Source organism: Esox lucius, chromosome 5, assembly GCF_011004845.1.
Source record: "Esox lucius isolate fEsoLuc1 chromosome 5, fEsoLuc1.pri, whole genome shotgun sequence".
Lineage (NCBI taxonomy): Eukaryota > Metazoa > Chordata > Actinopteri > Esociformes > Esocidae > Esox > Esox lucius.
In genome coordinates, this window is record NC_047573.1 from 9,649,981 (window position 1) to 9,665,542 (window position 15,562).

General features: G+C 43.5%; 1 protein-coding gene across 1 annotated transcript; it reads right to left on the minus strand.

The window, feature by feature from the left end:
- Positions 1-604: 604 nt before the first annotated feature.
- On the minus strand, positions 605-15,317 carry dusp3a (dual specificity phosphatase 3a). Its single transcript, XM_010866498.4, has 3 exons — positions 14,746-15,317; positions 7,074-7,306; positions 605-4,609 (listed from the first exon to the last, which is right to left on the minus strand). Exons 1-3 carry the CDS (start codon positions 14,916-14,918, stop codon positions 4,368-4,370), a joined length of 648 nt encoding a protein of 215 aa, XP_010864800.2. The 5' UTR covers positions 14,919-15,317; the 3' UTR covers positions 605-4,367.
- Between the last annotated feature and the right edge of the window lie 245 nt (positions 15,318-15,562).

Genomic DNA, 15,562 nt, shown 5'->3' on the forward strand with positions numbered 1-15,562 from the left:
TAAGGAGTTGTGTGTGTAATTCTTACAGCTGTGTATGTGTAAATATTATTTACTTGCAAAAGAAAAATGTGTACTTGCAATTCTTCAATCACGCATTCACATATCTTTAATTACAACTACGAAATGCAAATCCATTGTGTGGATTGTGATTTACAGGTGTGCACATCGCTTTATGTACCCAGAAGCCATCTGGCATTAATTTGAGCCCATAGTGTGCACTTTCAGCGAATTCACAAGCAGTGCCAGCTCTAGCCTTTTGGGGGCCCTTAGCTAAATTTAATTTGGGGCCCCCCTCTCCCCTGTCGGTCAGGAGCTCCGTAGCAGTCAGAGGCCCCCTAGCAGTCTGGGGCCCTAAGTTGACCATTTATGTTGCTTATGGCTGAAGCCGGCCCTGTTCACATGGCCTTTCAAAATGGCTGTTGTTCGGTTTGATCAGCATTTTTCACTTGGCCGTCAAATGTACTTTATTATTGCCTGGATTAATCCAACCTCTGTTCAAGTTTGACAGTAGATGGTCATGGTCTTCTCTTCGTGATACTTAGCTGTTATGTCAAGCATAGTATCATATTGCAAACACACAATCTGAAAAAAAAATGCCAGCCACCAAAGTTCTTATCCATTTATTGTTTAACGTAAGATAGAAATGACTCATAAAGGTAAGAAAAATAACATTGCAATTTAAAATCAAGTGCACTTCGACAAACAGTGCCATGTCCGTCTGCATGAGAGCTGTCCTTTCATACTGTGTGAAGTACACAAATAAAAAATGTCTAGATAGAACCCATGTTCAGTGTAAGGCTTCAGGGTGGGATTCTGTGTCATTACTGTTGTGATGCATTTCCTGTCATGCTGTACGTTTCCTCTTCCTCCAGGCAGTGACCGCTAAAGCTAGCATGAAAACACAACACAAAACCTAGAAAACCAAACACCAATTGTGGTGATCCTCAGTGAAACAGTAGGACACAAATGCAACATTGTTAGAACGTGGGTGGGTGGCTGGGTTATGGAGTCATTTGTGCTAAATCTTCTGCTACTCCATAATGCCTATAAGGAAAGGATTGTGGGGTGGGGGTGTCACCACCGTGAAGTAGGAAAACAGTTGACCTTTATGTTGAAGGTCAGTGATATCTGAAACGAAAGGTGAATTGGATAGATTCATGGAGGACACTGGGTAAAGGTGAATGGAGGCGTAGGGAAGGTGGTGGGAATGGTTTTCATTGTTTAGAAGCATATTAAAAAGAGCAGCATTTATTAGTACAGCAAAATAATAAAAATATGGAGGGGGGAAAAAAACAAATTGGGATCATTCAAAAGCACAAACAAAACATTCCTTTTTTTTTTTTTTTTTTTTTTTTTTTTACAAACCACATACAGTAACACAAGGATATTACATTACTATAGGGAGGATTAATTAAGGTTTGTGATGGTAAAACGCAGTGACTCACAAAAGCCGGTGTTCAGTTACTGTAACATTCATATCCCTCATATAGCCACATACAGTAATTTCACATTTTACATTCTTGACGATACATCACATATCAAAACCATAAGCACAGAGATGAAGTTCTGACATCAATACATTGATAATTCAATAGTATATTATATTCAAGAGTGAATATACAGTTTATAAATGACATCATGGCACACTTTCAGAATAGACAATGTTTTACAATAAGTCACAGCAGAGTTCAAGACCATAATTGGCAAATAAAGTTTATGCTTAATGGCATGTATTTCATTCATTTCCTCAGAACACTGACTTACCAATAGGCAACCTGATCTGAAGCTGCTGTACATGTGCATGTATTAAAATAAATTATACAACTACTAAAATAATTTGAAACAGCAGGGGGCACTGTTTTCCTTTCCCTCAACACTACCAAACAGTTGTTCCATGCAGATCTATGGAGCTGGCTCGATGAGTTCCATGCCCAATCAACCTATTGGTGGTAAACCAAGATATAACAAAGGACAATTTGTAAACAGCGGCAGGCAGTTAAAGCTGCAAACAAGAACCCTCATCTCAGACCGTTTTCTAGTAAATAAAATCAGACAGGTTAAATAACCATAAACATTTCATTGAATAAGGTTTGAATATTTTTTTAAGGATCTAATTTGAACCTAATTAAAACAGTGTCTTTGTTGCTTCTTGCAAGTTAGTAGTGAAAAGCCCATGGACACGTGAGAAACAAGCCTATTAGAACAAGAGTCAAATAAGCCTTTAGTTAACGGTCTAAACAGCTACTGAAGGTTGTTTGGATCACACCATCTTGGTGTGAAATATGTGTTCACGGCACAGAGGATCTCAGTAGCTAGTTAGTTTGTTGGGTTTTATCAATTCTGGTCTCCAGCCCATTGATTATGTGCATGTCTGCATTCTATTTAGGAGGGCAGAACACATTTGTGCAGTTCGTAAGATGCAAGGTGTGATGTGAGCAGTGTAAAGAAGAGTTAGATGGACTAATGTGATGAACTGTGAGTAAAAAAAGAAGAAAAAAAAAAGAAAAGTGATTCTAGCTACAGGAATGATATACCATATAAGGACTTGCATATACTAACGATATACCTACACATTATAGACACATTGCTCTACATTCATATATGTCACCGCTTAAATATGTATATACATGTACAATATTAGTGTGGGTATAGACGCACTGAAAAGGATTACATAGTTTTGCTTGACTTGTTTTCTCCTCACTTGTTCATTCTATCCATGGCTGCACCAATGAGCCCTGGGGCCTCGGTGATGACCGACTGAGCACTATCTGGTTTGACACACGGGAGGAACCGGGGGGGACTACCAGTGTGCCTGTGCCAGACCCCTCTTTCAGTGCATGGTGTCCAGAGCGGCATGATGCTGGTCATTAGGACACAGTGCCCAGCCATGTGGGCGCGGGAGCCAGGGTCTGTCGGTCCGTCTCGATTTAACATCAAGTCCAACCAAAAAGCCAAACACAAAGTGGACGCAACAGTACCATCTGAGGAAGAAATCGACCTAGGGCTAAGATGTTCAGTGAACCTGTCCGTGGATCTTTAACTGTGGTGTCCGTTCAAATGTGTAGATCTCAACTGGGATTTCAGCTGGTGTGTAACTAAGTGTGTATTACATAACAGCGGACTGACATTTCAGGGCCTTGTCAAATATACTTAAATGGAATGGTAGGGCATTGAGACATATATGGCAATGTACTAATAGAGACAACTAGAAAGGCCTTGGCTTTTCACTTCTTTCGTATAATATGTTAGATCAAAAGTGGCACACACATTGTAACGAGGCAGTGGACATTTAAGGGCCTATTGGAATTGCTGCAAATGAAATGGACTGACAGTGGAACGTTGTCTATGCCATGGGGACAATGACGGTTGTGCACTATGGAACTGGCAGTGGGTAGTCATCCGGCATGGAAACAGTCTTCCTTTGTAAAGTCGTTCCATCCCTGTAAATGCAGTCGGCAGCTAAACTGGCGTGAGAGTTGTGGCAATAAAAGTGACATAGTTGGCTTGACAAGTTTTGATTGTTAAGTTTGTGTGCGTGCGTGCGTGTCCGTGCGTGTGGTGGAATATTGTACGACATTGCGGGGGAACCACCTTTCCGCTCTCTGTGGAATGTTTTGTTGATATCAGAGTAGCCCCACAGTCCAGTAAATACTAGAATGTCACTTCCTGGTGTGATGTCACGGTGCTTCGCTGTTCCTGATTATGTGCCAATCTAAACCAGAATGAACCCGTTTGAAAAACCTTTGGACTGACATTTGGTGTCCGACAGTCCCGGCAGTGGGATACTATGGAATGACTGTGCTAATCTATTATTCCTCCAATAGATCTGAAATCAGTCGTCCTAAAGCGGAACAGGGGAGAGCTGTCCAGTGTCCTGAACCAATGTGGGTCGAAAAGGAATGCTTCACTGGTCAGGTAGGAACTCTGGGGGCGCTGAGATGTTTGTTTCTGAAACGGAGGGAGATGATGGGTGACAGAGGGTACCATCCCTTCTGGTCTAACCTGACACCCTGTAGAACACAGGGGGCTGTTAGAGGGCACCATCCCTGCCCCGGTCTAACCCAACGCCCCGTTACAGCAGCAGGTGGACTGAGGTGGAGCAGGATGTCCATCACGCCGGAGCGTGTGTGAGAGGTGAGAAGACTGACCAATAGATTGTGACGGTGAGCACGTATGTATGCGTGCATGTTACATGTTGTGTATTTACGTGTGTGTGTGTGTGTGTGTGTTTTTGTGATCTCCACCATGTGTGAACTGTGTGTCACGTTGTAGAGTGTGAGTTGGTGACGTGTGCTGATCAGGGTGGACCGATTCGGGTTGGCTCTCAGGAGACCCCTAGAAGGTTTGGGCCTCCTCTCTCTCTCCCCCTACTTGGCCTTCAACTTGGCTGCCATGACTGGCATCACCCCTTTCAACTTGCCCTCTTTCGCCAGCTTCTCGTTGAGCTGGCACAGCTGGCGCAGAAAGCCATCGTTGGGGCCGATCTCCCTCTTCATCCGGACTGTGGCGACCGCCACCCGGGCATCCAGCTTGTGGCGCATCATGAGGTAGGCGATGACGATGGTGGGCGAGCGGCTGTAGCCCTCCCTGCAGTGGACATACACCTTCCCTGTAGGACACAGACACAGACTCTGATGTCCCGACTGGCCTCCTCCACTCCTGTCTTACAGGTGGTGTTAAAGGAATGAAAACACACCATGACTGGATATTAGGATTCTGGAGAGGAGTGGGAGGTAGAGGAGAGAGGGAAGGCCAGGGGAACAGACGCTCCGGATAAACCCGCCAAGCATCTCAGCCTGGGAGATGCAAATGGGGCCTCTGTGACAGACCGGTCAGTGTCAACCATCTTCACGGCACAAACCTACTGCCCCAGCCTCAACCATGCTAACCTCAACACTCCCCTCAACTTACACATTCAATATCGACCCCCCCCGGGGGGAATTCACCGGGCCAACTCCACCGAGAAGCAGATCAGCTTGTGCTCAGATCAAAACTGCCGACTCCGCATCTCGTTTGAAACCTGACGCTGCTCCTGGGCTCTCAGGACGGGGTTCTTGCCCTTCCAGTGACCTACGTCCAATCATCCTGTCGGTCAATGCAAGGCTGAGTACAGCCGCTCCTTACATTCAGTCAGTCAGCCAATATATACACACACGCACGCATGCAGGCAAGTGCTCATTTAGCCAACACACACACGGCAGGGTCACACAACCTAAAGAGTCAAAACTTTTCTTCAAAGACTGGTTGGACTAATTCCAGAATGAGGTGCAGACACTGGCAGGAAATGTACTCATCCAAGCAGGATGTCTGGAAGAACTGAGTGTGGGGAAGTTTCCAAGTCCAACCCGGACGGGACACCATGCGGGGGGGGGGACGGCGTTTCAGCAATGTTGTGTTTCCTTTGAAACTGTCGCCCTCATTCCTTCATCCTCCTCTTGGATTGACCGGGGGTGTAGGGGGCTGCTGCCAGATTGGCTGAGAATTAACATGCTTTATAATTCCGCCACTTTGTCAGAGATGACATTAGACCGGAGCCATAAGACACTGCGTTCAGGGCTACGATTAAATACACCCCCATGATGTGTCAACACCCCACAATCCCCTAGGAAACAGCAAGCTGTGCTCAGAGATGAACAGATGTTCTGGAACTTTCCATCTACAGACCCAGCAAACCAAAATGTGCTGTTAACTCACCCACAAAATAACATTACATTGCACAGTTTTTGGGACGTTATCCTGCTATTGTATTATTCTATTGCATTTTCATGTATCTTTCCATTGTAAAGCACACTAAATTGCTCCTATGTATGAACTGTGCTATAAAAAACTTGCTTGCTTGTTATATAGCACCCTAACTCGGGGGTGGGCAAACTGGCTTTGAGCGTTCAACTGAGGTATGCACACGTTTTTTTTTTCCCCCTCTGTCATGTTTGTTAAATTTATCACATGAAACCATTAGAATGCAGTGATCTGCTTAGGCTCTATAGACAAAGGTGCCGTGTCACAACAGGTCTGGATCAACAGTTCCATAACAAGGCTACAAGAGCACCACTTACATTACCACTTTGTACAGCCGTGGGACTGATGACGGACAGTACCTTTGAAAGTAATACTTGGTCATAGACTACTTTTCTCATACCTGAGAGGCCTCTAGACGGTTAGTCAATCTGTTGTGGTAAGAGGAAACAACAGGATAAACAACATATTCCTTTCATTCATTACCCTGCACCATAATAGCTTGACACAGTAAATACCAGCGAAAGAGTTTGTGAGCAGAGCGGAGTGAATCCGATAGGTCCAGAGCCCCATTCGTCACTCCAGGTGTGGCCCTTGCGCACCGGACCGGGTGTTCATAGTGTTGTTTAAAAACACAAACTTCTGTGATTACGTATGTTACTATAGGCTGTCTAACAAGAGGTTAGACTGTCAACAAAACCGAAACCTAACGCCACTCCACACACCACTCTGGCAGGAAGAGTAGCTTAAAATAACCATTGTCCTCCCCAAAATGATTTCCACCACACAACATACCGAAGCCCCTCAGGTTATAGAACTGGGCCTAGAACTCAGTGCACATGGAATGATCAGGTCCTGGAAAGTACCAAATATCAGGAAACCAGGACGCTGTTGGACCAGAGGTCCTGAAGGCCCACGGCCAGTCAAGAGGAAATCTCACGTGTGCTCTTGGGAAAGGTATTTGTTTTTGGAGCAGTTACCACAGGAAGGCGCGGAGGGATGCACTGCAAGAGGGAACGTCAAAATGATGAAATACTGAGAAAGACGGGTTGATCTGAGGACATCAGAGGGTTGGAACTGAGATCAGGGTGAATGGATGGATAGCCCACTGTTTGAAGAAAAAAAACATGCAGAGGGAACTGATCAACTTAAGACACTGCACTGTGGGAGAGCAGCTAGGACGCAGTAGAAGCATCGTGGTCCTTAGTGTTTCGTTATAAATAGGTGCAGGGAGTGATAAAAAGACACATAACAGGTTACATTTTCTCCCCCAATCTGTACAGAACCTCAAAGCAGATCTACACCCGTAAGAGGGAACCCAGAGTGCTCTGACTGACCTTTGCCATTGTTGTGGGCCAGAGCCTTGTCGATGAAGTCTGCCGCCTCCTCAAAGTAGTTGCTGATATTGAACTGTGGTTTGTCGTTGGCCTGGATGCCGTGGTAGGCGATTCCCGAGCCGGCGTAGAACTCTGCGTTGGTGTTGACGTGCATGAACGAGTTGCCCTCCGCCGCGTTCAGGATGTGGGTCACGCCCAGTTTCTGTAAACGCATTAAATTCTGGCCCACGAACCTAGAGAGGCGGACCACAGAGTGTTATTTCTCTGAGGTAGATGTAAGACATCAGTCGTTGATAAATGACGGGCCACACCTGAGAACAGTGCTTCTGGAACACTTCAATACCCAGCAGTTATCAGCGTTTTAGGTTGGTCACCATGGAATATACACTAATAAGCAAAGGACAGACCTACCTTACCATGGCAGTAAAACTGAACTACACTCTGTGTGATATATAACAACACCATGTTCACCAGTTCTTTTAGCGGAGTTTTTCCCCATTATAAACAAAATTATACACCTGTTATTCAAGCCACGGTCCTAACAATTCCATTCAAAAGAGCGTTATTTGGCATGACAAGAATTATTTGCACTGCCAAAGTATTACAACAAATGCTTTGGCATTTAAGGCCTCTCGAAGCCGCGCCTGCTCATCTTCCTTCTGATTTGCTGTGTAGCCGCTTGCGTCTTAGACAAATACACTACACATCTCTGCCTACTTACCTACCTTGAATTATCTAGAGTTGTAAATATGTTTCTAATATTCCTCTGGTAGACGCTAGAGGGTGTGACTCACCAATTTCTCCTTTTACACTGTGCTATATGGTACCATCTCCTAGATAACTCTGCGGTTGGATGAACTTATCATTAAGATCCTGGCAGGGGCTTGCAGAGGCTGAATGGGTCCCATGGGACAAGAGGTCAACACGCCCACGATGACTACCGCTGCTGGGCTGACTAATAAAGTTCCAGTCTGCCGCCGTCTTTATGGCTGGAGGGACGAGGCGGCCCATCTGTCTGGCCCGTCTGCATGCAGGCCAAGGCTCTTCCGAGGCAGAGCCGTGGCTTCTATACATGGGGCTCAGCCACTCAGAATCTGCCCACAGACACCCATAACTCACACACAGACACCCATAACACACACACACACACACACACACACTTCTTCCCCCACTGTCTACATCTACATCTCCTCTCTCCCTGCTGTGACTATCCTTTTCCCTCACCTTTCTTTTCTGTCTATTCTGGCAGGGCCATGGCAGATTACAGTCATATTTCTCCTGTAATGACACTGAATGTGTGAAGGGAGCAGGTGCATTTCTGCGTGTGTGTGTGTCACCTTGAGCGCGTTTCAGCATGTGTTCCACAGTGTGTGTGTCTGTAAGGACCTGATTGAACATACAGCTCCGGAAAAAATTAGGAGACCAATGCACCTTTTTCTTTAGAGCGAGGAACAGAAGCGTTCAATTTGCAGTGGTCTCTTAATTTTTTCCGAAGCTGTATATATACAGCCCATGCTATATGAGCATTTGTGTGTGTGTGTGTGTGTGTGTGTGTGTGTGTGTGTGTTTGTGTGTGTGTACAGGTGTGAACACAATTGCCTGCCTGCGTGTGTACAAACCTGTTGGTGTGTGTATGAACCTGCCTCTGTGTGTGTGTTTTCTAGGTCTAACTATACTCATGAGGACCAAATGTTACTTTATTTATTATTACGGTTAGAATTAGGTTTAGATTAGGGTTAGGTTAAGATTAGGGCAAGGGAGCATGCTATTTCTATTTTCTGGTCCCTATGAGGATAGCCATACAAACCTGTGTGCACGCGCGCCTGAACCTGTGCATGTGTGTTTCCAATTCACCTGCCCGGTCCTCCATTTCTAGACCTCCTCTCTGCAGTCCCAACCAATACATTATTAATACAAGCCCATACAAAGAGCCCAAGTGTGCAGTCAGCCAGAGGCTAGCTTGCACTTTTATAATAAAGCCCAAATGAGTGTCGATAAAAGCATTTTAGCACACCTTAAGTCAAGGCTTCCATCAACATCAGGTTGTAGGAGTTGTCGTCGTTGTGTGTGACAGGGTATTTGCCAGTACATTTTTTGTTGTCAGCTTACGAGACCTTTCAAGCGAATGTTTTAACGCAAGTGTTTGCAAGCTAACAATTCTGTTGGCAAACGCCAAGCGCCCTTTGTTTTTCAAGGTCTTCGTGAGTTTGTCACTCTCCCATACATACAATGACACGGACCCGAGCCAATGCCAATAAAGGGTTGAAACTAAACAAACATTACCTCCTACATTTCATGGTACCAACACAAAGGACAGATCGGGCCCCCTCAAGCTTAATTAGCCTCAGATGATGAAATGTCACTCCAGTATGCGCATGTGTCCATTGATTTGAATGAACGACAGCCAACTACTCAATCAGCTTGTACTATGTGGCAAGAGGACTGGCCAATCTAAAGTACAACATGGATCATGTGAGAAGACTCTAGTCTCTGTGGAGAGGATGGAGCCATTTTCTTACCAATCTTGTGATTTAATTTAGTTTTCACTCTTCATTTTGTCGTTGAGTTGTACCCTCTTTCTTCCCAATTCCGCATCATCATATTAATGATTAAGACCTCCTCATCGCTGTAGCGCCCAGGGAGCAAGCTTTGGGATACAAAGAATGGGTGTGGAGCATCTAACAATGTATTGCGAGTTGGGAGTACATAACACACACAGATTTATAATTAATGTGATGCTACTTCTTGTTTACAGTATGAAATAGGTTCGACGTGGTCAGCGTAGTATTGGTCGGCTGCCAAGAGCCACAGCACGGAAAAGCCATCTGTCCAGGTGGCTGGATGTCTTTGGTTGTGACTGACCTACACTGTGCTTTAGAACGCTGTGCAACTTGGGAATCCAAAAAGACATGACTATTTACCGTGCCGTTTCAATGCACTCAGGTAATATATGCATTTTATAAAAAGGCATAAAAGCCCAGCACATTTACCAATTAGAACGTGACTAATGTTTAAACTTAGGGGAAGACAAGATGTCTCCTCAACATGTTGCTGGCCATTGGCCCAAGAGAGAGATTTATTAAAATGCATTTTGTTGTAACACAGAGCTAATAAGCTGGAAGTTTGTTTTGCTCAACCTCTAACTACCCTACTGGCAATGATTAGAGGGCAGCCAGCCTGAGAATCACTTTCCCTCTTATGGTAATCAGGGCGGCACTCCGGTGTTGCTAAATTGTGATATTTTTATGAAATCCGACTTTTCTTTCCCAAGCTGAGCGCAGTTTAGCATTGCATGCAGTTTACTATTGAATGAGCATCAGAGCCGAGCAACAGCGTCCTGCACTAGAGTTGGAAGCTAGTGAGTAAGATTGGAGAAACGTAACAGGCTGTGTCAGTGCATGCGCAAAAATGTGTGTTGAACTGTCAGTAAGTGGCTGTCACACTGATATAAGAAGGTAGCCATCGTCTGAGCGACAACCAAGGTAAGAAGCTAGCCAGCTAACTGTCACAACTCGGATAGCTACAATCTGTAAGATTGTAGCTTACAATAGATAAGCATCATGCAGGCGGCGTTAGAGATTCGACTGCAACGATAACATCTCCGGTTTTCCTATCTTGCCTTCATAATAAGTCTGCGGTGTACTGTGTACATTTTCAAAAGAAAAACTGCATGGGAAGAACAAAATTACTATTGAAATAATACTTTAAGTTAAAGAATATTAAAAAGGTGGAGCACACTGACAAATGGTTAGAGCATTAGGGTGTTATGTAGAGAACATATCTAATATAAAAATGAATCCTGTTTTGATGGTACTATTGTTGTTCATCTGCTTGTGGTCATTATCTCTGGAGAGGGATTGTGTTATAAAATCCAACTACACTAGGTTTTCCACCCCACTAATGTACAAGGGATACTTTTTGCTGAAAAACTGTTCAGTGCCGCAGTGAATGTATTGTATGAAGTACTCAGGAGAGTTTGTAAAATTACAAATATAACGTGAGTAGCCAATTGCTTTTATTAGGAGTCTGGGGGGCGATACATGAGCAGTTTTAGAGAACGGTTAATTGAGGGGGAGTACTTAGGTTATTACTCTGGAATGATGTTAAGTATTGTCAAAAAATTTTAAGAAAATGAAGTTGACAAGCAAGACTGGTGTGCAGAGAGGACATTTTTGCAATACATTAAAAACTTGTCTGTAGCATTTCACGCATCGAGCCTTTTCTGTCATTGATGTTGGCGTGCAAACCCCTTCTACCCACTGTTGGGGGGTGGGGGGGACACACTGGAGAACCATCCAGTTCCCTGCAGAGTTCAACAAACTTGCTAGCTAGATGATCCTGCTGTGGCGGATCAAATGGTCATGTCACCTCGCAGTCTGCGGTTTTCTACTGTAACTGGTCAACAGCCAAGGCAAAGCTTCAAACAGGACATATGTAGAGTCTGTGCCCCACTTGGACCTGGCTCAGCGGCCTTCATGGCGATATATTTCACCCCCTGCCTTCAAAGACATTGAATTGGCCGTCCTGCCAACCACGCAATGTTTCTGAGCACCTTTACTTCCTCACTAAAGGCTCCCTGCATGTTGCCCTTCACATGGGCAGGAAGGAGGAAGAAAGCTCTCTACTAAGCTGAAGTCTATATATTAATTCATGACACCGTTTTAAATCATCACTGTGGATTTACAGTATTTTTGGAAACACACCCGCTAGACAAGGCCTTTTTCTCATCCACTGTGGCCAGTCTAGGTGTTTGCGGTTTTTCAGCTGTCTACTTTGCATATCCATTGGGACTGTCGGACCCAATGTCCTCATTAGGCACTACTTGGAACCCACCTAACTGGAAGTGTGCTGTAAATTGGGGTAAGAGTGGGCACATACATAGCACCCAGCCAACCAAACACAATGGATTTATTGCTTGGGAAATACCATGAGACCTCTATCCGTGTGTGTGTGCGCATGAACATGAAACAGAGACACAAGTAAGGAAGGCAATAAAAATGTGCTCTGTCGAAAACAATATTTAGACCATTAGCACAGGGGCCTTTCTGCGGGTTTTAATAGTTCCCTTGTCAAAAAGCCAATAGGTAAATGTACATTACGTTTTCTGGGGGGTATTAGCGCTGAATACAATTTCTGTGGGGAACATGGGTTTAGGAGATCATATACACGTTTTATTTTATGAGGTCTTCAGCTTGTCGCTTTCCATGTGAATTTTTGAAGCATTTATCTAACCAAAAGTGAAGACGTGCTAACGTGTAGAAATGAAAACCACAGGTCCAGTAATGCCTTGGACATCTACCCAACAAGGCTTAGCATACCTCATTAGACAGACCCAAAGTATCCATAATGCAGTACATTCGCTAAAGATGTCAGTTTCAACCATTTGTTCCAAATGGCTAACTGCAGCATTCTGTCATAGACCGACCAGGCAAAAATAAGCTATGACGCTAGATCAGGGCTGGCCAACCCTGTTCCTGAAGAGCCACAGTCCTGTAGGTTTTCTCTTCAGCCTCATTTGTGACTAACCTGAGTCTGCTTTTCATCCAACTACTAATTAGAATCAGGTGTGCTGAATAAGAGTTGGAGAGAAAACCTACAGGACTGTGGCTCTCCAGGAACAGGGTTGGCCAGCCCTGCGCTAGAGGCTAACCGCCAGTGAGGCAGGTCCTCTGTAAACCAACACTACCTGGTCACAACACAACTGATTGTCTCAGACGCATTAGGAAGGAAAGATATTCCACAAGTAACCTTTTAACAAGGCACACCTGTTAATGTAAATGCATTCCAGGTGACTACCTCATGAAGCTGGTTGAGAATGCAAAAATGTGTCCAAAGCTCTCAAGAAAAACGGTGGCTTACAACATGAAATATATTTTGATCTGCTACATGATTCCATGTGTTTTATTTAATAGTTTCTGACTTTTTCACTATTATTCTACAATGTACAATACAGTAAAACTGAAGAAATACCCCCGAAACCTGTTTTGAGTGTTTATAACCCACTAGCTCACTTTTCACAAAAACTGGCATTACAGTTTACAGTAAGGGCTGTTTTGTTAGTCCAATTCCACAGTCCAATAGAGGATGACACATGGCTCTATAGGGAATGTCACTTACCTAATGAATAAAGTTATGCAATCTGAGTAGTACAGCCATTTGTGAGCCCAGACATCAGTGGAGTAGATCACTTTAGTCAATAACTCTGTGCTTTAGCGTATCACAACATTTCCACCATCAGTAGAAGCTGTAAGTAAATGACTTACTATCTGAAATGAGTAAAATGTCAGACTTTTACACCTGGAAACAATTTTACATGTACGATAACCCCCCCCCCCCCCCCCCCATCAAATGACATGAATGTGTAAAAACGTCATAAAATCAAAAACATTTTAATTTTTGTAACATCACCATGGTCAATCAAATATAATGCAAAATATATATTGATCATGAGTTAAAAAATTAAAACAACCAGTTGGATCGTTTACCAATCTCACTTTGGGGGTTAAGTTGATGTGTAAAATAACTGATATGATAGACACATTCGACTGCATGAAGTACAAAATGCATTGCAGGTACATTTCTTATTGGATTTATTTATCTTGCTCCCAAACCTCATGCCAGACCAATAGTTTAGAACAATAGTTTAAACCAATGGTTTTAACAAAAGTAGGCCTACACAAGTAGACACTACCAGTCTCTGGACAACATTGTTTGAAAAAAAATAAAACGAGCACCTTCCAATCTGAAGCGATAACCAGTCTCCGTACTTATTTCAACACTGAAATGGCGTGGGCAAAAAAAATATATGTACTACACGGTATACTGGTAAACCCCAGTCAAATATTGGAGACCAGTTTAATACCTGGAAACCGAAAACTGGAAAGTGTGAGTATTTATTTATTTAGTCTGCACATGGATCCCTGATCAATATACCATAGATTGTCACACACAATCCAAAGTTTAATTAAATGCATATGTCAATGATTTAATCAGATTTTTGTATTCACAATATAAATTCAAAACCCGGCTACAGCAATAGTAGGCAATGCAAATTATTTGTGATACAGGAGCCGATTCTACTAGAATGGAGGCGCTGAATTAAATCGCGGGAGATAATGTACAGTTTGGATGGCATTGGAACCAATAATAATTGATGAAGTCGCTTAATTTACTAAAAATGGGCTTTGTATCGCCTTTCGCATACGAACGTAAGATGTGGAGTATGCGTTTGAAATATTCTCAATTTCCTTCATGCAGCCTCCTATTCCTACATGCTCGTGATCTATTATGAATAAGAACCTCTCATTTTTAGGGTAACAACACAAACCAAAACAGGCAGCATTTCGTCCTGTCATTATTAGCTTGCTATGTTGTTAAATCCAAATGAACCCTGTGGGGCATTTCATTGAGAATAATGATCAGTGGGCTATAACCAGATTTGTAGTTGTTTTTCCTTTATTTAAAATAATCTTTTGCAATCGGGTTATTTATGGGTCTTGACATTCCATACAGTAATTGAATTAGATGTTAAGCCCCAGATTGTAACTGACGTGTCTGTCAGATGCGTTGCAAGGAACTCAGCAGTACTGTGCCTGTTTGGTGAAATAAAGACTATAAGGTTTAAAATAAACTAACGTTCTCCTCAGAATTAAGGCACATGAAAGGTACTTACGCGTTACCAACGTAAATTCTGGGAAAAACCTCGTTGAAATGCTGTGTTGGTAAACTGTAAAACCCACTGCTGTTTGCCAAAAGCTCGTTCAGTTGTTGCACAGTAACCTCGTTGTCTGGTACGGTGACTTCAGCTGGTGGTGGTAGTTGCTTTGCCGGGCTCGATTTCTTCATGGTTCCAAACAGTCTATCTCGGTCTCGGAATTAGCGAACAAACACGTGTCAGATTACTTCCAGAATCCGAGTCGTGTCAATTTCTGATTTTGCAGCATTTTTTTTTTTTTTTACTTGAGTCGTGTTGTGTGTAGCCTATATACCTTGGCTGAAACGCACGCTCTTTGGTCGCAGACACACCCCAACTCGCCCACTGGTGGCCAGACACTCCAGATACGAATTGGTTTTGACGACAGCGACACGCGCGCAAGGGTGGCAACCCGATAAACAAGGCAGAGAGGGCGCCATTAAAGAGACTGCTCAATTACGGTTGTTTTCTCTTCGAATGGCATTACAGATATCCTATACTGTTGAAGCTGCGAAGCGATAACCCCCGAGAAATTGCTGGAAAATTCTGGTGACCTACAAAATCTCTACAATTCCGTTAATTGAATTTCAGCCTAACAAATGTATGTTTTCAATTAGACATTAAAGGCTTACACTGATTTTCTAAGGGATATGTTTAAATTGATACCTTTTCATATCTATTACATTTTATTTTGCCAGCATTCGTCAGCCTATACAATGCTAAATCTGTCTATAGGCTAGACTATGTCAAATTACTGAAGGATCATAGCATTCCCAATCCAACAAGTGGGAGTTAC